This window comes from Hippoglossus stenolepis, chromosome 20 (genome assembly GCF_022539355.2).
Source record: "Hippoglossus stenolepis isolate QCI-W04-F060 chromosome 20, HSTE1.2, whole genome shotgun sequence".
Taxonomy (NCBI): Eukaryota; Metazoa; Chordata; class Actinopteri; order Pleuronectiformes; family Pleuronectidae; genus Hippoglossus; species Hippoglossus stenolepis.
Window position 1 is genome coordinate 16,385,252 of NC_061502.1, and position 20,323 is coordinate 16,405,574.

A 20,323-nucleotide genomic window follows, 5' to 3' on the forward strand; every position below is an offset into this window, starting at 1 on the left:
TACATGTGTGAATGCGTGTGCATGCGTGTGCATATGTAGGCATGTGCACATACGTCCGCTCCATCACATTCCCATGAACGCAATAGCACCCAGGAAGTTGCACAGGTAGATGTGCATACCGTTGTTTTTAAAGCCAGTGGCCGGAGGCACTACGTTTTCGGGTTGTCCGTCCGTACCATTTATATTTTTTGTTTTACGACTCAATATAACAATGTGTGTGAGGTCACATGGAAGACAGCAAACGTTCCATGTTCCGGACAGATGCGTGTTGCGTACACAATGAAATAGAAACATAGACAAGTCTTTATCTTATTTGAGAAAATTGCATTATTTAATAAAGTAATTAACAAAAAAACAAAACATGGAATGGCATGCGGTAATATCCAACATACATACTCGATACATATCTATTAAGTGACCAGTGACAGATGTAAATCATTGGGAGGAGCCTATAGGTGAACATCATTGTTTGGCCAGAATCCCTTCTCTTGGCTTGGTTAAGGGATAACGCTACAGCCGGCATACAGTAAGCTCATATCATAGCATATCATCAGTAACAATTCATTCTGCTCCAATGGATCAGACCAGAAAACAAGCAAAGCCGGCTCAATGGGAAGAGCTGCAAACACTACAACCAATACAGTACTTATGTATGAGGAAATGCACGGACACATTCATCACTGACACACACAGTAACTTGTGTGCCATTTACTGCATTCACTTTTATGCACACAGTGGTGTTCCTTAGGAAGGGGGAGCAGGCTGCGTGGATGTATGAAAATACTGATATGATGAGAAGAGTAAATGTCTTTTGGGCTCAAAGAGATTTCCTTGGTTTCCATTTTCCAGCATTCAAGCGACTGAGTCCCTGTAACATCTCAGGACGTAGTCAACCAGGAGCCCCGTGGCCACCGGCCACCAGTTCCCCTGTTTTGCTGTTGAGAAAACCTTAGCCTGGGCTAAGGCTGCTGTTCAGGCCAGTCTGTGCGTTTTCTTAGGTGGATTTGAGTTTTTTGGTCCGAGGAGAGGCTCCGTTCTCCGCTTTAAGAACTCCGTTTTCATGGTGACCAACTAGCAGAGAGAGAAGTGAGGCGAGAGGGTGTTAATGCAGAACATATACTGTGATCTGGACAAAAACTGTGTTTTAAAGCATCGTTATGCAACTTTTTCCCCTTAAAACAGCGGCTTCATAATTAGTTTGATGGTTCACTAACTTGGAACAGAGAGGATGGTGTCGCTTTCATTCCCACTCTGTTCTTGCTCTATGTAACCTTTTGAGCAGGTATGATGTCCTGTGTAAAGTGTGTAACTGACTGATAGTCGCAGCGTTAATTGTCAGAATCAGGTCCAGCAAGTTGAAGAGTAAAGCTGAACTGTAGATCAGTTAAAAAGACTTTGAAATCATTCAAAACCAGCATTTATCTCCAATATTCAGCAGTTAACTTTTAAAATATGAAGCATTCTTAACAGAGTTTGGTGGATTTGTTACAGCAGCAGTTCTTCTTCTGGTTCAGGAAGCCGGGGATTATGGGTAATATCCACCATTCGGTTGTGCTTCAGTTCAGTGAGTGGGACTAGGCAGTCAGAGCTCCGCTGGCTGCAGGGGGCGCTGTTGCTCAGAAAGTTACACAGTGTTGCTTTAAGAAGGAATCGTGACAAATCACATTCCTGAAAACTAATGTTGTGAAACGGCTGTCCCCTTGCCTCCACTGCAGCTATTCATCATGTGAGTTCATCAGTGTGTGATGAAACATGTTTGACCAGGTGCCTGTACTCACGTGAGTCTCTCTTCACTGTCCGTAGGGGTTGTTTTGGGGCTGCCTTCTTGCGGACGGCCTGTTCGTGTCTGAACTCCCTCCAGCGCCTCAGCTGGAAGCGGATAAACTTCCAGAGTAGCCAGGATTGGGTCAAACACACCAGCAGTAGAACAGTCATCCTGTCGGGGCCCCAAGGCAAGAAGATTAGCGCAATTGTGTGTGGGGTTTGGGGGGGAAATGGGCCTGACATTGCACATTAATGAAATTACTCTCTTGCCTTGACATGTGTTATTGGATCAAGGTCTGAATTCCTTAATTTCTCAGGGTTTTACAGTAGCCGACTCCTGGTAACACGGTTAGATCTAGACCACTGTTTGAACCCTTTAAGTTTAAGAGTTACAGTTTAAGAGATTTCCATAATCAATGTTCTGAATATCACATCATAATAATGACTTATTAAACCTAATTTAATGGTTCGTGGAGATCATATATTTTCTGTCCCTGAGCTTCAAATTGTGTTGTTTTTATGTTGTAAAACGATAAAATAACATAAAAACGTCAACACTTTCTTTTATAGGTGTTTTTTTGCTATTTAGTTGTTATGACAGCTGTAAAAAGTAACGGCTGTGCCACAAAATGAATCATTATCCACAAATGTAGGACACAGTGTTTTTCTGTCTGCCCACGTTGTGGCTTTACCTAATCAGCACAGTGTTGAAGTTTCCCATCTCCCAGTCCAGCCCCTGGCTCTCAGCACGAGCCAAACCAAAGCCAACTGCCAGGAACATCAGGGTCAGAGTGGCCATCCGTGTAAACACAAAGCTGACCGCCCACAGGTCAAACCTGAAAACAACACACACAGAGACACAATCAATAAAAAGATTTAAGGTGCTGAGATAATCAACTCTGACGACCCTCAAACCAAACAAGGCAACAATAAAATGCACTGTTAAAAGGTGGAAAACACTAAAAACATGTGATACAGCTGCTTGGGGAGGACAATTTCTTCGAGAGGTTGAAGAGTTCAGTGTTTGTGATAAGGAAATATCAACAGTCTGTAGTTCAAGTATTTTATTCTGAGGGTTGAGTTACAGTGGAAAAATAAAACCCGCAGTAGGGATTGTGTGTTTGCTTTCAACACAAGTGAGGCAGCAGAGGAGGCACCACAGACAAGCAGAGCAACCTCAAGTATTCAACCTCATCTCACTTGTGCCCGGGGGTTGTATTCGAATCAATTCATACTGATTCTGTGTCATGTCAAATTTATTAGACCTGGATTTTTGGAAAAAAGTGACAGTGTTGAGGTTACTTACATTTTCTGATGGTTCTCATCAGTGAAATAGAAGAGTCTGGCGATGTGGAAGCCCAGTTCTGACACGTACTGGAGGAAGAGCAGGACCAGACCCACACGACTCAAACTACACAGGAAACAAGAGCGATGCAGTCAGGGCCGAGGAGCAAGGAGGAGCTGAGGAACTCATTTTGGAAAAACAAGTGTAGAAGTATTTCTTGGCCGGACTTTGAGTTTACAGGATTTTAAAATAAAGTCCTTCCGTCGGATGCTTACTTTAACAAATAGGCTGCAGAGATGTGCAGCAGATACAGGCAGATGTACTGCAGCTGGCGGGAAATCTCCTCCTGAAAAAACAAAAACTGTGTTTATTCACGAAACGTACAAGCCTTTTGTTGTTTCTCATTCTCCATCCAAATCACACAAATGTGGGACACACACAGACCGACACAGCCACACACACACACACACACACACACTCATGTTCTCTGGTCACACTCCCTTAACTCCTCCAGTTCCCAGGATCCCCTCACTGACCTTCCGTACTTTCTGGAAGTAGAGCTCCGGCAGGGCATGGAGCCAGTAGGCCAGCTGAGTGAGGTAGAAAAACTTCACCTGAAACCTGGACCACAGATACAGACGGAGATAGAGAGAGAGGGAGAAAGCAGCAGAAGTTAAAGGCAACTGACAAGAATATAAATCTTTATAGAAACTGGTTAAATGCCAAACAATCCAGCATAAAAAGTTGCTGCCTTTAGTTTAATCTGCTACAGAGGAAATGATGATAAGATACAAACTAACGGAGGTCGACCAAAGCTACTGAGGCCTCGTGGTCCCAAAATTCACATTGTGTGGGTTAACTTTGTAGTGATTCATTAGTGAAACATCTAAAAGTATGTTACTGTACGTTATATGTATTTTGATGAGAAAAAAACATAATCTACAAACCATGTTATTTTGCTAATATGACACTGACAGTGGTAGAGGAACACATGGGTCATACCTGAGGTGTACATGGGGATAGTTCTCCCAAAGGCTGCTGGGATGCAGGACATATCCTTCCTGTGTGGAGACATTAGAGACACGTCATCACTGTGTCTGCTCAGAGTTTAAACAATCACATATCCTGAACAATAAGAGTAAAATCTCACTTACTGTTACGAGAACGTAAAGGCTCCATACGCTGGACACCAGGTGAAACACACACAGTTGACCCGACTCGTTGAACTTGGTGTTCTTGCTCTTGGAGAGGTGGAGACGGCGGTTCACCTTCTGCAGCACGGACAACAAAAAACGACAGATCACGTAAATGCGGCTGGATCGGGTCCGAACTGGAGGAAGAGCCGCAGCGATACAAATAACTTGGACTGCAGGTGCTATTTGTGGCTGTCGCTGAAGAGGTGTTCCTTTCAAGACTCTCTGGAAACCATAGTGATGGAGCTAAAATAAAACCTACTGGCCTATTTCTACACAATGACACAGGGGCTTGTTTAGTCGGATGGATCAAATGCTACCGTCTCTTCCTGTCTCTGTACTCACAGTGCTCATACTGCTCCTGGTGCGATGCCCAATAAGGTTAAAGAATTTTCTTCGGTTTTAAGTGAGTCTTGTATTATCTTAATTGCATTTGTATGAAACACCGTAAGAGGGAAACGACTCATTTCCTGGTGTTCGTAGACTCACTTTGTCTTCATATGTCCTGTGCATTTGTTTATTTGTCTGTTTACACAAAAACTACAAAACAGATTTGCATGAAACTTGGGGGAAGCTTGAAACTCGGGCCAGCAGAGATCCTATTGAATTTTGCTGATCCAGACAAAGGAAAACTTTCTTGGACAATGTATTTTTTCCTACTTTTTCACAGATTTCCCGGGGAACTCATTTATGGATCTTGAATAAAGAAAAACTGGTATATTTGGGGACTAATATCCATGAGTGTGTGCGATCTGTACGACTCCTCCGATTCCTCGATGCAATGTAGCACACTGACCACGTACTTACATCCAGAAGATACTCCTGCACTACGGCATGGAGTATGATGGCGATGAAGAAGTAGAAAAGGATGGTGGCAGAGTCCTTCCATCCGTAGTGGTACAGCGTCACCTCTCCCTCTAAACACACACACACAAACACACACACAGCATGTTTGCAGTCAGAGGCGTGTGAAACATCCTGGTGCAACGTGAGGCGTGTTTGTAATCGCACTTTGACAGCAGTAAACAGAATAATGGCAACATGCAGAAGTGAAACTGAGGCCAAATAGATCATCTGCTGGGAATGAACTGAATAATAAAGTGTTAAATTGCAGTGCGTACCTGGTGACAGTGTGGTGACATTGTACTGAGGCTGAATGAACAGTATGGCCGTCTTCGCTGTAGCCTGCAAATGAGACGAGATGGTAATCAGCAGCGTACGAGTAAGACCACAACAAGTCCCATGCATGTGTGTATGTGTGTGTGTGTGGGGGGACAGACATTAAGAATCCAAGCTTATCAGAATATATAATGTTTGTAATACTGTCAGTCAATCCTCCTCCTCATCCCCTGGTATTGTAATTAGCCACTGGGAGGTGAACTCCCTGAGGGGTGCCGCTAAAAAATATGTCAGCATGATGCAGCTTGTGTGGACCTGGGATGTGGAGGCTGTGACAGAGCTTCCAAAATATTTCATGTGAAGTATCCCCCTCGAAGACACGAGGCATTAGAGCGTGTTTCCTCAAACTCTCGAAGTAAAGCGGCGTCGCCCTGTGGCCTCGTCTCAAAGGGTCGAATGTGGCAGTGAACCGTGAGAAGCTCAGCAAAGTTTCACTTCTCAGATCATTTCTGGGACTGTTGAAGGTCTGACGAGGTTTTCAAAAGGAAATTCGCAAAGACTTTTTAAAGATTTGATTTCTTCTTCATTTGCCTGTAAAACAGTCTTTCAATCCACAGATCTCACATTAAATAGGCTGGAGTGAGAAAATGATCTGCATATTTTATTTAGGGGGATTCATTATTTAAGCTGTTTTAAAAAATGTACAAAATTGTTAGGGATCTGTCATTTAATGGTTTCAATACTACAAGCATCGTAGTTTCTTCATTACAACTTTTGTGCCCCGTCTCTTTTCCAAATGTCGATTTTTATTTTGATTTACAACTTTTTGCCTTGGATAGCTTTCTGTAATATATAGTATATATATATACATATACACACACTGCATCAGAACCACATGGGACCCTGTTGGTGGCCTGGTCCCTGTTTGAGCACCACAGTCACCAGTCGTCCCTTGAGCACCGCGGCCACACGCTTGAACTGTCAACACCAAAACGTCAGACTGAAAACCAGCTGCAGCTTCTTCTCCCCCAAACCAAGAAAAATGAAGGAAATCCCCTCCTTCGTATTCGTTTCAGCCGAGCAGCTGTGTGATCACTACCAGTCTCACTTCAGGCTCTGAAGTGAGACTGTGGAGCCTGAAGGTTTCTGTTCACACGTATGTGAAACTGTTTATTCAAACACCGGATTGAGTCAGACAGTGTGTGTGTGTGTACACATATATATATATATATATATATACACACACGTGTGTGCGAGTGTGTGTCTATGTGCGTGCGCTGGTGCATGTATGTATATGAGTGCGTATATGTAAATGTATATCGATGTATGTATGTATGTGTGTCGATATGTGTATATATATATATATATATATATACACGTGTGTGTGTGTATATGTATATAAAATGTGTATATGTCTGTGTGTGTAGGTATATGTTTGTGAGTGTGTTTGTTTATATAGAAGTTGTGTGTGTGTGTATATATATATATATATATATATATATATATATATATATATATATATATATATATATATATATATATATATGTGTGTGTGTGTGTGTGTGTGTGTGTATAGAATGTGCATATATTTGTCTATATACAATGTGTATATATGTATATATTTGTGTATATATGTGTATATATGTGTGCATATAGAATGTGTGTGTGTATGTATGTGTGTATATAGAATGTGTGTGTATGTGTGTATATATATATATATAATGTGTATATATGTATGTGTATATGTATGTGTGTGTGTATAGAATGTGTATATATGCATATATATGTATGTATGTGTGAGTATCAGCTGAGCCTCCAGCAGCAGCTCAGAGATTGAGACGTGGCAGTTAACTACCAGAGTCGAGCTAGCGACCATAACCACACCCTTTCCGATTTGCCCTTTCAAAATAAAACCCTAAATCACGGACGTGTGCTACAACTCCAATTTAACCACAGCGAGGCTTTTAATTTGAAATTCCCGTCCTACCTAAAGCCGGCTGTACGTGGTTTCTGACACAATTTGGATGCAAAAAAAAAATTGCTGCAGCGGATTGACTTTACTGGAAAGTGGAGGAAGAGCGAGGGTAAAACAGGTGATTCAAAGAGAGAAGGAAGTTACATCATGAAGCGTTAGAGGATGTATGTGCTGAGAAAAGAGGTTTTAAACAAGTATGCATGGATTCAAGAAACGTCCATTGAGGTTAAACCATAAACAAACAACACAAGAAAGTAGAAAAGTAAAGTTCCAGGTTGAAACCCTGAAGTTTCCTGCAGCCTCTCTCTCTCTCTCACTCAGCCTCAATCCTCCCATTCTCAACTTTACTGGGTGGATAAAAAGTGAGGAAGCATTAAACATGTCCGACAGCACTGATGCACATTTCTTCCAGTGAACTTTTTCACAAACCAAACCCAAAAGCCCTCTGGTTCCTCACTGACCTGGTTTCGCGTGTGAAGGAGCAGGAGGAGTTCGAAAACCTCTGAAAACATCTGAGTGACCCGATGGAGGAGAAGAAGGAGAAGAAGAAGAAGAAGAGGAAGAAGAAGAGGAAGAAGAAGTTGGGCTCACCTCGAACATCAGTCCAATGAGAATGAAAATGACCAGAGTGAACACGATGTCCGCGTGGTTCTGGATGAGGAACTCCTGGCTGAAGAAGGGGTAGCTCTTGTTCCTCCTGCGGAAAGCCATGTCCGCCGCCGCAGCGTCTTTTCCTGCTGCTTCTTTATTAATCTCACCAAGAAAATCTCGAGCTGCGAAGTTCAGGAGTTAACTTTCTCTACGCCGTGCGCACGCGCGTCCTCTTAAAGGGCCAGTGCCCTAAATACCTTCTGTGTGAGATGTGTTCCTGTGAAGTGCACGAATGATACAGGTGGAAATAAATACATGAAGAAATACATACAGCTTGTAATGAAAATGTATATTTCTTCATTCATTCATTTATTTCGGTCTTTCTACATTTACTTATTCATTTCTACATTTATTTATTTAATGGTCATATTTTTCGTGTACATTCCACATTTTCTTCTGTTTGTTTCCCAGAAAGTTGATTTATTGTTATGCTCAGTTCGAGTCTTTCAGAAAATGCCTTTTACTTTTAACTTTTTAGTTGAAACTATGAGTCTGTAGCAACCTCCATCCTTCAGGAGAACATTCCTACTGCTGCAAAGCAACGTCAACTTCAACCACTAGAGGTCAGCAGAAACACGTTCTGCTTGCACTACTTTGATTTTATGTGATACACAATCATCTCTGACATTTCTACGTGAACCGAATTGGTTTGTTGTGCTCACAGCATTGAAACTTAACATTGAAAAAGTTAAACATATAAATAATAAATGATATATTTAATAAAGATGTATTTTATCTTCTCTTCTTGTTTTGGGAATAAGACAAAACCCAATGTGGAGATTGTGCGGTTTTGTGATTAAATAAAACATTTCATCTCTGTTTATTTTATTCTGGATGAAGTGTTTGTTGCTCTGATTTCTTAATATAACACTTTGATCCTCGTTGTGAAATATGAGGCTCTGCTGTCAGTCAAACCAGCTCTGTGATTGGTCACACGCAGTAAACCCCGCCCCTTTCCTGTGCACGTGCTCAGATCTTGAACCTGAGTTATCTCAACTTGTTGATAAGCAGCGTCATGTGACCACGGAGCCTGGCTGTGATTGTTGGGTAAGTTTATCCGGATCTCAGGAACATATCCGGTATTGAACCCGCGTCGTAGAACAAACCCCGGGAAATCCAACTTTTTCCTGAGTCGGTGACGTTACTGGCAACAAAGGTTGTGATTGGACGAGCTGACCGGAAGCGCTGCTGCCGGGCGGAAGTACATTAGCCACACGTCCCTGCAGCCTGCGAGCACAACATGAGTGGATGTTACTTCATGTTTCCGAACGAGGATTAAAACGTCGCGTTCGCACTTTGTGGGAAACATGGCGAACTTCTTCAGGAGAAGAATCGCAGCGAAGGTAACGAGGCTGAACGTCTACAATGATAATGCTAACGTGCTAATGCTAACATGCCTGTGACCCTGGACACAGATCAAAACAAGAATAGTGTTGAACCTCGTTCTGTCATTGACTGTGTGTGTGTGTGTGTGTGTGTGTGTGTGTGTGTGTGTGTGTGTGTGTGTGTGTGTGTGTGTGTGTGTGTGTGTGTGTGTGTGTGTTTATGTGCGTGCAGCTGAGCAGGACCCTGCAGCAGCATGAGGACTTGTTGTCTCCAGCCCTGTCAGCTGTTCCTGTCTTTAAGAAACAGTTAAGTGTCTTTATTTAAATAAAACAAACATATGCCATTGCATATGCTGTAGGTTTTAATAGCATCTTTGTTCTTAAACTTAGAAATATTGTTCAACATCTTTAAGGAAATTAACAAACTTTTAGTGCAAATTCTGTATTAGATAGATTAAATAGATAGTTAGATAAAATTAGATAGTTTTTGATCAATACATATCCTCTTATATTTGTTTTTGAAACACCATAATGAAAAATGCAGTGTTTTATTTTCTCCTCTCACCAGTTTATTAAAGCTTGTTGATCTTGTTCTCCTCAGGAAGACGGCCGACTTTAAACTGTCCATCAACACTCTACGAGCCAATGGAGTATTGCCGTCCAGCGGAGACGTTCAGCTGCAGGCGGAAAACTTGGCCGCTCAGGTAAGATAGATCTCACAGGAATTATGGAAATGGGCAGAAGCAGCATTACTACGTCTCTACACTTTTGTAAACCTACTCAAAGGAAACACTCGCATTTCAATGTATAATGATGTTAAGGCGAGGAAAGTGTCTTTGCTTGTATTTGTACATTATTCCACATTAATATTCTGTCGATCAACAAATGTATTATTATTATTTCAGCTTTTGTGTCTATATACCTGTGTCATGTAGTGTTCACACAAGGTTTCACAGTCTTGGCTCATTAAAGGTCACAGATTAGACAAAGTGTTTTAAGTTGTGGTTCTTGTTGTGTTTTTCAGCTGAAGCAGGACAGCGTGGTGGAAAACATCTCTGCTGATCGAGGACTGATCAACTTCACAGTCAATCGCAAGCTTTTTGTGGAGGTGTGTGAGCCGACATTTCCACAGTGCTGGAGAATAGTCTTTATTGTTTCTGTTGTTTCTATAATCTTTCTGCTTTATTTGTTTTAGAAAATGTTGGAGCCGTTAGAAAATCAGGACGATACGAAGTTTGGGTTAAATAGTGAACTTTTAAATAATCTCAAGAGAGGAACAACATTAGTGGAATACAGGTATGTTTGTCTTTGTCTATTTTCTTTTTCTTTTGTATATCTTCACTTCATATGTCTTCACCTTTTATATAAGAATGAATATTTTTATAAACATTTTAACGGACACAGGTTGTGTTTGTATGTTGCAGCTCTCCTAATATTGCCAAAAAATTCCATGCTGGACACCTGCGGTCAACAATTATTGGTGAGTTAATTTATTCAGTAACTAAAGCCAAAGTAGCTGATATTGATCCATATGTGTGTGAAGTGAGTTGATCTGAACTAGAGCTTGATTGATAAATCAGCCAATATTAGGTCATTGCAGAAACATATGTGTAAGCCGATCTATTGTTTGACCATCAGGGGGCAGCAAAGCTTCTTTTTTCAACAGTGAAAAGTCTGCTACTTGTATATTAATTGGTCATAAATTCGAAAAACAAATTAATTGAAACCGTAAATTAAAGAATATTACTACAAATAATATTGTGTTCTACTGTGAACTCCCATTTTGATCTGATGACTTTGAATAATTAGCAAAGAAATGAACTCCCTCTCCAGGTAACTTCATCGCCAACCTAAAGCAAACCCTCGGAAACAACGTCATTCGAATGAACTACCTTGGCGACTGGGGAATGCAGTTTGGTGAGTAGCTCATGTGCAAACTAGAATGTCACTCAGTAGACCAAAGCCCAATAATCCCTTAGATTCAATCAAGTGGCACAAATTTGAAAAGCTCATAAATATCAGTTCCCTCAATGTGTCTGATTTTTTTTTTATTCATGACCCATTTATCATTCCCCTGGAAAAGGGGGAAAATGTCAATAACAAAAAAAAACATCTCACAAAGATAAAGAAAGTTTAAAAATAAATCTGGCTTCCCCCTTTCTCTAAATCCAACATATTAAAACATTGAACCAGTATCATAACGTCCCAGATGTTAGTTTCTCCTCTTGGATTTCAGGTTTGCTCGGCGCTGGGTTCGGTCAGTTTGGATCTCAGGAGAAATTAAAACAGAATCCACTGCAGCATTTGTTCGAGGTGAGTTTGTATGTGTGCAAGATCTGAATCCTGTGATCTAAAGTACGGTGCGTACTTCACAAGTGACGTGTCTTTTTTCAGGTGTATGTTCAAGTGAACAAGGAAGCAGAGCAGAATGAGGACGTGAGGCAGAACGCCAGAGACTTCTTTAGACAGCTGGAGCAGCATGAGGGCCAGGCCGTGTCGCTATGGCAACAGTTCAGAGACATCACAGTGAGCGAGTATCAACACATTTACAAGGTACAACCAGTCGCGCGGCACTGTAAAGAGTTAAATCTCTAAAATACACACTTGATGGGAGAAATGAAACAAAACATAATTCTAACATTTCACTAACTGAAATCTGATCTTTGCAGCGTTTAGGCGTCCACTTTGATATTTACTCCGGGGAGTCCGAGCACCAAGGTCAGGCCCAGGAAGTGGTGCAGCAGCTGCGGAGTCGAGGCCTGTTGAAAACCTCAGAGTATGTGACAGTATGTGATGGTTTCTGATCAGTAAATGGTGCCAGAAGTGTTTGTTTGTTAGCAAGAAAATAGAGTCTAATGTAAACCTTATTTTTCTTCTAGTATTGTTTACAAGAATATGCACCCAGCACCTATGGGAGTTGTATCATCACACTGTATGTATTACAGGAAGGGAACTGGTGTAGTGGATCTCTCCCCTGATGGAGACGGGAGCAGCGTCTGCACAGTGCTCCGCAGCGACGGCACCACTCTCTACATCACCAGGTCAGTGCAAATCAGAAGTCACAACAAAATGGAGAATTTTACAGAATAGTTTTTCAGGCCTGGAGAAGGTTAAATCATAAATACATATCATAAAACTGAAATTCTGGTCTGAACTATTGGTTTATCTCTTTACTGTCAATTATCCAATAAAGGTGAAAATGCCCCAAAAAGATCTGTTGTCTTAAACACAGACAACCGTGCAACGTTAACCTCTTTTGCATTTGCTCCATTCCAGAGATTTGGCTGCAGCTGTTGACCGAAAACAGAAGTACCACTTTGATGAGATGATTTATGTGGTGAGGACACTGACTCATTCACCTTTTCACTTGTTCACCGCTGCCCTTTGATTTAAAGACAACTTCATACAAAGTAATAAACACATTCATCCGCAACAAAAAGTAATGAGTAGTTCATACAATCAAAAGTAGAAAACATATCATCCAAGTGAAGATTTGTTCAACTCCCTTTTCCTCTTGAAATTCGATTATTATTGTTACTGGAGTTTCTTGCTGGTTTGCTTTTACACTCGAATCACTGCTGTGCCTGTATTTCTTTTTCTTTTTCTTTTGTCAGACGGATAAAAGTCAAGCGACTCACTTCCAGCAGTTGTTCCAGATTCTGCTCGCCATGGGTCATCCTTGGGCGGAGAGGTAGCAGGAGAGACACCACACACACAGTTTTGTAAAATATATTTTATAATTTACTTATCACACTGATGGAAATACACAGTAACTTTATAAAGAAAGAAACTTAATATTGAAATACTGGGAAACCTTTCTTACTAACAAAACTATCTGCACTGTCTGTAAAACTGCTAGAGCAGAAACTAAGAATGGAATGAAAAGGGAATTCCTTTGGATTTCTTAATAATTGAATCCGTACTCCACCCACCACAGAACAGTGTTTTAATAAGAAACACTCGTCACACCACATCCTGGATGGTGAAACATTTTCACTCAGTAAATAGTTTGGATCAGTTTGTGCTTTACTTGACTATTTTATATACATTTTATAGATGGTTTGTTTATTTTGTAAGAGACTCTACACTCTACTACACTACATTTCTAACATCTTCTAGTTTTTACTTAACTACTTTTATCTGACAGCTGTGGATACTTTGAAGATTAAAAGAAAAATGTATATATAATTCACAATGTATATAATAAACTTATGAAACATTATAATTTGGTATAGATCAAAGTACCAAGCAGTGTATGAATGACATAAAATCACTCCTCAGTCAGTTTCAACTTAAAGTTTCCTTATACATCAGTAATAATAACATTTCTACTTTTAATGAAGTATTGTTACAGTGTTGTATTGTGTGTGTGTCTCGAGTAACGTGTGTACTTCCTGCTTGCAGCTGTCAGCACGTTTCCTTCGGCCTGGTGCGGGGGATGAAGACCAGGACCGGTGAGGTGGTGTTTCTGGAGGACGTGCTGGACGAAGCTCGGACCAGGATGTTACACAACATGAGCCAATCAAAAAGTAAAGTCTGCCAAATACATTAAGGGATTTATTTCTATACATGATACACGAGTGGTAAAAATCTGTTTGCATGAGTCCCAGTACAAGTAATCCAGGCTTGAGTGTCGAAGTATTTAAGTGTTTAAAGGGGCTACAGGAAGCATTTTAACATTAGTATATCATAGTAATAACTCTAACACATTATTTTGTGCAGATTTTCCATTGACTTCACTACATTTAACTGCAACACCTCAAACTTAAAGATGGATTTATATATTTGTGAATGATGTCATGAAGTAAATAGAGTGACAACAATTCTCGTTGTTTCCACAGCAACAAAGGAACTGGACGACCCAGAGGACACGGCAGAGAAAGTGGGAATCAGTGCCCTGATAGTTCAGGTAAATCACCTTTAAACTTTCACCATCAACTACTTTATGACTCTGTAATCTGATGAGAGACAGAGACTTTATTTCTTTCTCATTTCTGTGTTTCAGGACTTTAAAGGTCCCCTGAACTCAGACTACAAGTTCGACTGGGACAGGATGCTGCAGGCACAGGGAGACACGGGCGTCTTCCTCCAATACACACATGCTCGACTCTGCAGGTCTGTTCGCCGCTGAAAAGAATAAAACACGACCACAGGAATATTTGCATTCTGTTGTGCAGCAAATTACTATTTTCATTATTCATTCATCATTTAGCTTGGAAAACGTCCTTAAAAAAACCCAAATGTTGAATTTATCGTTAAATATAAACAAGATATAAATATATCATGCTGCTGCAGCGTTTAATCTGTAACGCTTTATATTTTCTAAACTGATATGTTGCGTTGCATGTAACGTTTGAATGTGCAAAGTAACTATGAACTTAAACTGTCAGATAATAAACCCAAGTGCAAAGTAACAGGTAAAGATATTTTCCTTAAAAGCATAAAGAGGTAGAAAGTGCAAATCATCAAGTAAAGTTTATTTTAAACACTCCACTGGCTGATTTCAGTTGCTAGTTCTCTTTCAGAGTTTTTTTTATGTTTGTTTGCAGTTTTGAAAAACGCAATATCACTCTGGCAGGAATTCCATATTTAAAAATCCAAACCCACTGAAACCAGACACATTAGCATGATGGATGGAACCTGTCCGAAGCCAACAAGACTCGTGAGATGGTTATTGAACATTTTAATTGTTTTCTTTTACTGCAGTTTAATACGGAGGAATGAAGAAATAGATGCTGCGACGTTCGATCCGTCTCTTCTCCTCGAGCAGTCGAGTGTCACCATCCTGCAGCACCTCCTTCGGTAAGCGAACCACTCAACCCCCAACATCCCCTAATTCCTCTGCACCTTTTACAAATAATTGCGCCAATTAAAAACCATAAGGTCTTCGTTTTGTTTGCAGTTATGACGAGGTGTTGTATCAGTCGGCCCAGGATCTCCAACCCAAACATCTGGTCAACTTCTTATTAAAGCTGTGGTAAGGAACAGGATTTCAGACTGTGTTTACCTATGGAAGAATAATTGAAGGGTAAAGCTTTCACTTAGGAAATCAATGTTTTGCCCTGTTCTCCTGAAAATGTATTATATTTTTGATCTGTAAAAACTGACCAGATTTTTTAAAGAAAGTTTTCTCTGAATTCTGAGATAAATTTTTTTTAATTCTAAACAAGGGATAAGTTTCTCTCAAGTAAATGCATTTAGCTTCCATATTAACATGCACACGTGTGAATTCAACTGTGTACTCAGGCGTATTCATATTTTTCCTTTTCCCTCTCTTCCAGCCACCTGATCGCCACGGCACACAGGGAGCTGCCGGTGAAGGGAAGCCCTCAGGAAGTTGCACAGGTAGATAGAGAAATCCTTATGTACATACGTTTATTTCTTTAAATGCACCATCATCTAACGTTTATTTGTTCAATGTCAATAGGCGCGATTACGGCTGTTCAGCAGATCCTGCTCAGTCCTGGCCAACGGGATGAGGATCCTCGGCATCACACCGGTTGATAAAATGTGAAACCTTAACCAATGTTATTTGACTGCTGCAAGTGGCTGTAGATAAACTGTACTGTAAATAAGAGCATTACATATTAAAAATAGCATTTTTTAAACTTGAATTCAGGTTCCTTTTTCTCTCACTGAGATTGTGACCAAGTAACTGAGTTTTTCTACAGACCATTATCCACATCTGTAAAAACAGGAGCTGAGTGATGTAATTCACAGTTGATGTAGATGCCAGAGCTCCGACTGGTGCAAGAAGCTCAGTTTGTTTCTCCTGAAGCTTTTTTTATACAATGGAGTAACAGCTTTGTTCTTATCAACAGGAACACTGAATATAAATGAATCATTGATAAAGTGATATCCTGTTTAAGGGAGATAAGAGTTTTTATTGAACACCCACTCTTAAGAAACCCAGTTAGATCGTTTGTATATTGACAAAAGGTTCAGAGGCACTATTTGTTTCTAACATATTTCCATTGAAATTTAATGAAAGCTTTAAAACAAAGCAGAATCCAACACAGATCTGATACGAAAGATACGAGACAGTGAAGATATTAAACATCACACATGCAACCTGCTCATCCTCCTCCTGTCCATGTTTGTTCTCCTGTGGTTTGGGCACGTTGAGAATCAGCACTATGTGGTTATGAGCATAAGAGACTAACACGGAACGGTTTAAAACCGACTAAAATAATAACTCCGTGAGAAGGAGGTGTGATATTTAAACGCCTCTGATAAAATACATGGAGGCCCCAAAGTAAACGTGGATATAGTTGAATCATGTCACTCCAGCGTGGTTGAAGATGAAAACAAGGTTTCACTGATTGCTTCACATTATTTACAAACTTCAAAAAATAAACTAACATGAATTTGATTTAAAAAAGAATTAAAAAAAACTACGATTTCTGGTGAGCTGGATCGAAACATGGAAGTGGAACGACAGCTGTCGTCGACGTGATGAACTGAAAACGGAGCGAGTCCAACCGAGTGTTCATTTGGAAAACAGCTGGATCGGCTCCCTGATCCCTCCAGGGCGGGAGCTTCTTGACTTCCACATACCGTCCAGCACACCTGGTCCTGCTGCTGCAGCTCAGTGACTCACACAGTGATCAGTTTCTGTTTGGACTCTGCGTCCTTCTGGCTCAGCTTGGACGTGTCTTGCTTTGGAAGTCCATACAGGTAGATGGAGACGCACACGAGTAAGGCACCAGAGGCAAATGTGATTGCTGCACAAGAGCGGGAGAAAGAGAATAGAATTGAATAAGACAGTTGTAGAATGGGATCTGCTGGAATTCCACACGTTTCCAGGAAACATGGCGGCACAGACCCACAGGGCAGATCCAAAAAATGTTCCTCAATCAGATAACACGTTGTCAAGTTTTTTATAGTTTCCTTATCAAAAAATATGCACTAAACACACATGCCCTCATCTCAGAACAGGCTGGACTGGAAAAACAATAAAACATTTCTCAGCCGTCAGTCTGTCAACAATGTGGTTAACTTACTTATCTTCAGGCCAAACAGGATGACGGATGCAACAGTGGAGATAACGATGGCGGCCGCAGCGGAGAAGCCTTTCATGATGTTGTCCGTGTACTTCACCACCACCGACGTGTACAGGCCTCCCACACTGGCCAGCACTGACAGCACAGACGGAACAGTGTCAACCGAACAATTGTGAAAAACATGTAAATAAATAGGAAGCGTTCTCCGCTTTTATCGTACTTACACACTACAAAGTACACCCAGGGTGTGTAACCGAAAAAGAAGCCTTTTTCCAGGACGTTTTCACCGTCCTTCATGAAAACTCCCATCAGTGTGACCACAATGCCCGACAAGTACATCTGTATGTTCCTCACCCACAGAGACGTGTCGGAGCTCTTCAGCACCTTCTCAAAGTAAACACCTTAAATCAGAGGGGGAACACAAGTTAGAACCAAGAAAAACATTCAAGTCTGAAACAAGATGGCAGATAAATTACCTCCCATGCAAATAAAAACACGTCACTCAGCAACTTGTGATGTGAATTGACATAAGTTTTTATCATTTTCACGTTTGAATGCACATCACACAGTCCCTTGTGAAAACTCGGGCTCAGTGTTGTTTAAGTGACTGCAATGATTAGTTTTATGTGCAGTTACTAAATCAATATAAAGGAAGAGTCATCGTTACCTGCAAATCCAGAGCAGATGACAGCAATGGCGATGGCGATGAAGCCAACTAAAGGATTTTGCTCGATCTGTGGGGGGGGGAACATAGACATGAGCCACCAGGTAATAAAAAGCAGGATCCATGACGGGGGTCGTCACATGACATAGACGATGATATGTCACCCGTACCTGGACTTTAGTGGCTTCAACCGGCCTCCACTGTACGAGTGTGACGCCTCCGCAGAGCATGAAGACAGAGAACCACTGCAGCCGGCTGAGAGAGCGGTTCAGCATGAGGACCGTGCACAGGGCCGTGCACGGGATCTTCAGCTGATAGGTCACCTAAACAGAAAAACACAGCTGGAGTCAAACAACTGTGTTTTTCCCTTTTTATAAAAAGGGAAGGAGGGCCGAGCATCTCCTGTAGACACCATGTAGCTGTTGACTTTTCAACATAATCGCCACATATTTGAGGCATTTTACACTAAAATCAAGTGTAAAAGTGTAAGATATTTGGTGAAAAAACGTAATTGTATATTAGTACGGTGAAAAACGTCACAAAGGATCAAAGTGGTTATGGTTGTGGTTCCAGATTTATCAGGATTTTCTGCTTTTCTCTATTTTAAGTTGAAATATCATAGGTTTCAGACTTTTGTTGGAAAATGTAAGAAATTTAACAACACCATTTTTCGACATTTCACTTTTAGAGCTGAAACGATTTGTCGTCAACACAAAACAAATCAATTATTTTGATATTCACATAATCTTTGCAGAAAAAACTTCAAATATTGCTGTTTCAGATTCTCCATTGTGATGAACACTGTACTTTAATTTGAACATCATCCAAAATGCTACCTGATAAACTGCTGCGTCGAGGTTGCTCAGGGCCAGAAAGGCCATGTTGTTCTGAACTCCGTACACGACCGAGGGCACGCTCAGCTTCAGCAGCTCCTTGGGGCTGTAGATCACGTGTTCCACGAGGGCGTTCTTCAGCCGGCTGAGGCTTCCGGTCTCTCTGGGAGAGAAGACATGAAAACAGACCAATAAGAGGAGGAGAAGAGGAAATGGTGACCAACTTAAATTGAAATTAATTTAATTAACACAAGTTTGTAGTGTTTTAAACAGTTTAGATTCCCTGCCGAGTTTTTTTACGTGTTTCAAAGTGGACGACAAAAACATCCACAATCTTTTTGGGTCGTTTTTTCAAACATTTTCCTCAATTTCCCAGAGAATAATTCATGGATCAAATCATATTTTTATTCTTACCTCCAGCTGTTTCTATATTAATTGATTCATTTGCTTTAAATTGAATTGTATAATCTGTATTTATTCCTCAGGCTTTTACTTTTTTGCTCTTGACTTCCCTACTTGACAAATGTGAGTGTTTATTTATGTTTTCGCTGAATGTTTTCTTTATCTTCTTCAGTCGTGTATATTGTAAATGAGGTCTCTACAATCAGTTTGTCCCAGAGTTTAAATAAAGGCCACATGAATATTGGTATTGAACATGTATTAGTCCCTAACTACAGTATCTGCCCCCAAAACCCCCAATTGATCAGGCTCTAGTTCATACCCCAGATGATTAATCGATTAACCACCAGCTTGCAGATTGATCAGTATTGACAACAATAACAATAGTTTCCACGTGGACCCCACGTCCTGTACATTGTGTTCGTTTCCCCACGTTTAGAGTGAAGCTGACGGACTCTTACTTTGTCAACATGCCCAGACTCAGCACGAGTTTAATGACCTCGGTGATGCACACCGCGGTGGTGGAGAAGTACAGGTCCCCGGAGGAGATGGTCCTCGTGTACCGCAGCACCACCGTGTACGTGGCCGCCACCAGGGTCATCACCGTCAGGCAGTACAGCTTGAACACCACGCTCACGTTCTCTGGAGGAAACAGGGGAGAGTCACTGACGAGCAGCTAACGGGAGTCATCCTCCATGTTTCAGAGCGAAACCGACGACAGGCTCCATCTTTACTCATTTAACAACACTCACATATCACCGACATGTGTCAGTGACGTGTAACCAGCAGATTGGAGACATTGTATTTCATTTAAAGTCGTTTTTGTTGCCACCGTTGTTGCTTCACTCTAAGCTAGCTCCTAATGCTAGCATGTAGCCGCAGGTAAAACTCACCGACGGCCATTGTGTCTGTTGAGTGTCCGTCCTGGAGGGAGAAGGGGTCGGTTGTCCTGCTTGTTACATGGCGTTAGAACCTCCACATACACGCGGGGCTGGTCCGAGGTGAGTCCGCCGCCGAGGACGCGAGGAGACCGGAGATGGACCACGACCACAGCCCGGCGGAGAGCGACTAAACGGGGTCTGCCTACATCACCCAGCATGCACCGCGGGTCA

At 41.2% G+C, this 20,323-nt stretch overlaps 3 protein-coding genes across 5 annotated transcripts; 1 reads left to right on the top strand and 2 right to left on the bottom strand.

Moving 5' to 3' along the window:
• Nucleotides 1–303: 303 nt before the first annotated feature.
• On the bottom strand, nucleotides 304–8,154 carry tram2 (translocation associated membrane protein 2). Its single transcript, XM_035143953.1, has 11 exons — nucleotides 7,928–8,154; nucleotides 5,364–5,427; nucleotides 5,050–5,159; nucleotides 4,204–4,320; nucleotides 4,052–4,110; nucleotides 3,586–3,670; nucleotides 3,325–3,395; nucleotides 3,071–3,175; nucleotides 2,457–2,600; nucleotides 1,779–1,936; nucleotides 304–1,071 (listed from the first exon to the last, which is right to left on the bottom strand). The coding sequence occupies exons 1-11, from the start codon at nucleotides 8,045–8,047 to the stop codon at nucleotides 995–997; spliced, it is 1,110 nt and encodes a 369-aa protein (XP_034999844.1). The 5' UTR covers nucleotides 8,048–8,154; the 3' UTR covers nucleotides 304–994.
• Nucleotides 8,155–8,986: 832 nt separating this feature from the next.
• On the top strand, nucleotides 8,987–15,926 carry rars2 (arginyl-tRNA synthetase 2, mitochondrial). Of its 3 annotated transcripts, none has more exons than XM_047338131.1 (20): nucleotides 8,987–9,330; nucleotides 9,553–9,618; nucleotides 9,914–10,016; nucleotides 10,337–10,420; nucleotides 10,508–10,608; nucleotides 10,737–10,792; nucleotides 11,146–11,229; nucleotides 11,549–11,625; nucleotides 11,707–11,865; nucleotides 11,982–12,088; nucleotides 12,258–12,353; nucleotides 12,589–12,649; nucleotides 12,927–13,003; nucleotides 13,717–13,841; nucleotides 14,154–14,221; nucleotides 14,318–14,427; nucleotides 15,019–15,114; nucleotides 15,215–15,289; nucleotides 15,594–15,657; nucleotides 15,740–15,926. In XM_047338131.1, exons 1-20 carry the CDS (start codon nucleotides 9,236–9,238, stop codon nucleotides 15,824–15,826), a joined length of 1,791 nt encoding a protein of 596 aa, XP_047194087.1. In that variant the 5' UTR covers nucleotides 8,987–9,235; the 3' UTR covers nucleotides 15,827–15,926. The 3 variants fall into 3 exon arrangements, with proteins under 3 accessions (XP_047194087.1, XP_047194088.1, XP_034999842.1); XM_035143951.2 differs by having other exon boundaries at nucleotides 8,989–9,330; nucleotides 9,545–9,618; XM_047338132.1 differs by lacking the exons at nucleotides 15,594–15,657; nucleotides 15,740–15,926 and having other exon boundaries at nucleotides 15,196–15,289.
• Nucleotides 15,927–16,263: 337 nt separating this feature from the next.
• slc35a1 (solute carrier family 35 member A1) lies at nucleotides 16,264–20,321 on the bottom strand. The gene is made up of 8 exons (XM_035143954.1): nucleotides 20,105–20,321; nucleotides 19,673–19,853; nucleotides 18,816–18,975; nucleotides 18,150–18,302; nucleotides 17,983–18,049; nucleotides 17,540–17,716; nucleotides 17,316–17,450; nucleotides 16,264–17,036 (listed from the first exon to the last, which is right to left on the bottom strand). Exons 1-8 carry the CDS (start codon nucleotides 20,112–20,114, stop codon nucleotides 16,909–16,911), a joined length of 1,011 nt encoding a protein of 336 aa, XP_034999845.1. The 5' UTR covers nucleotides 20,115–20,321; the 3' UTR covers nucleotides 16,264–16,908.
• Between the last annotated feature and the right edge of the window lie 2 nt (nucleotides 20,322–20,323).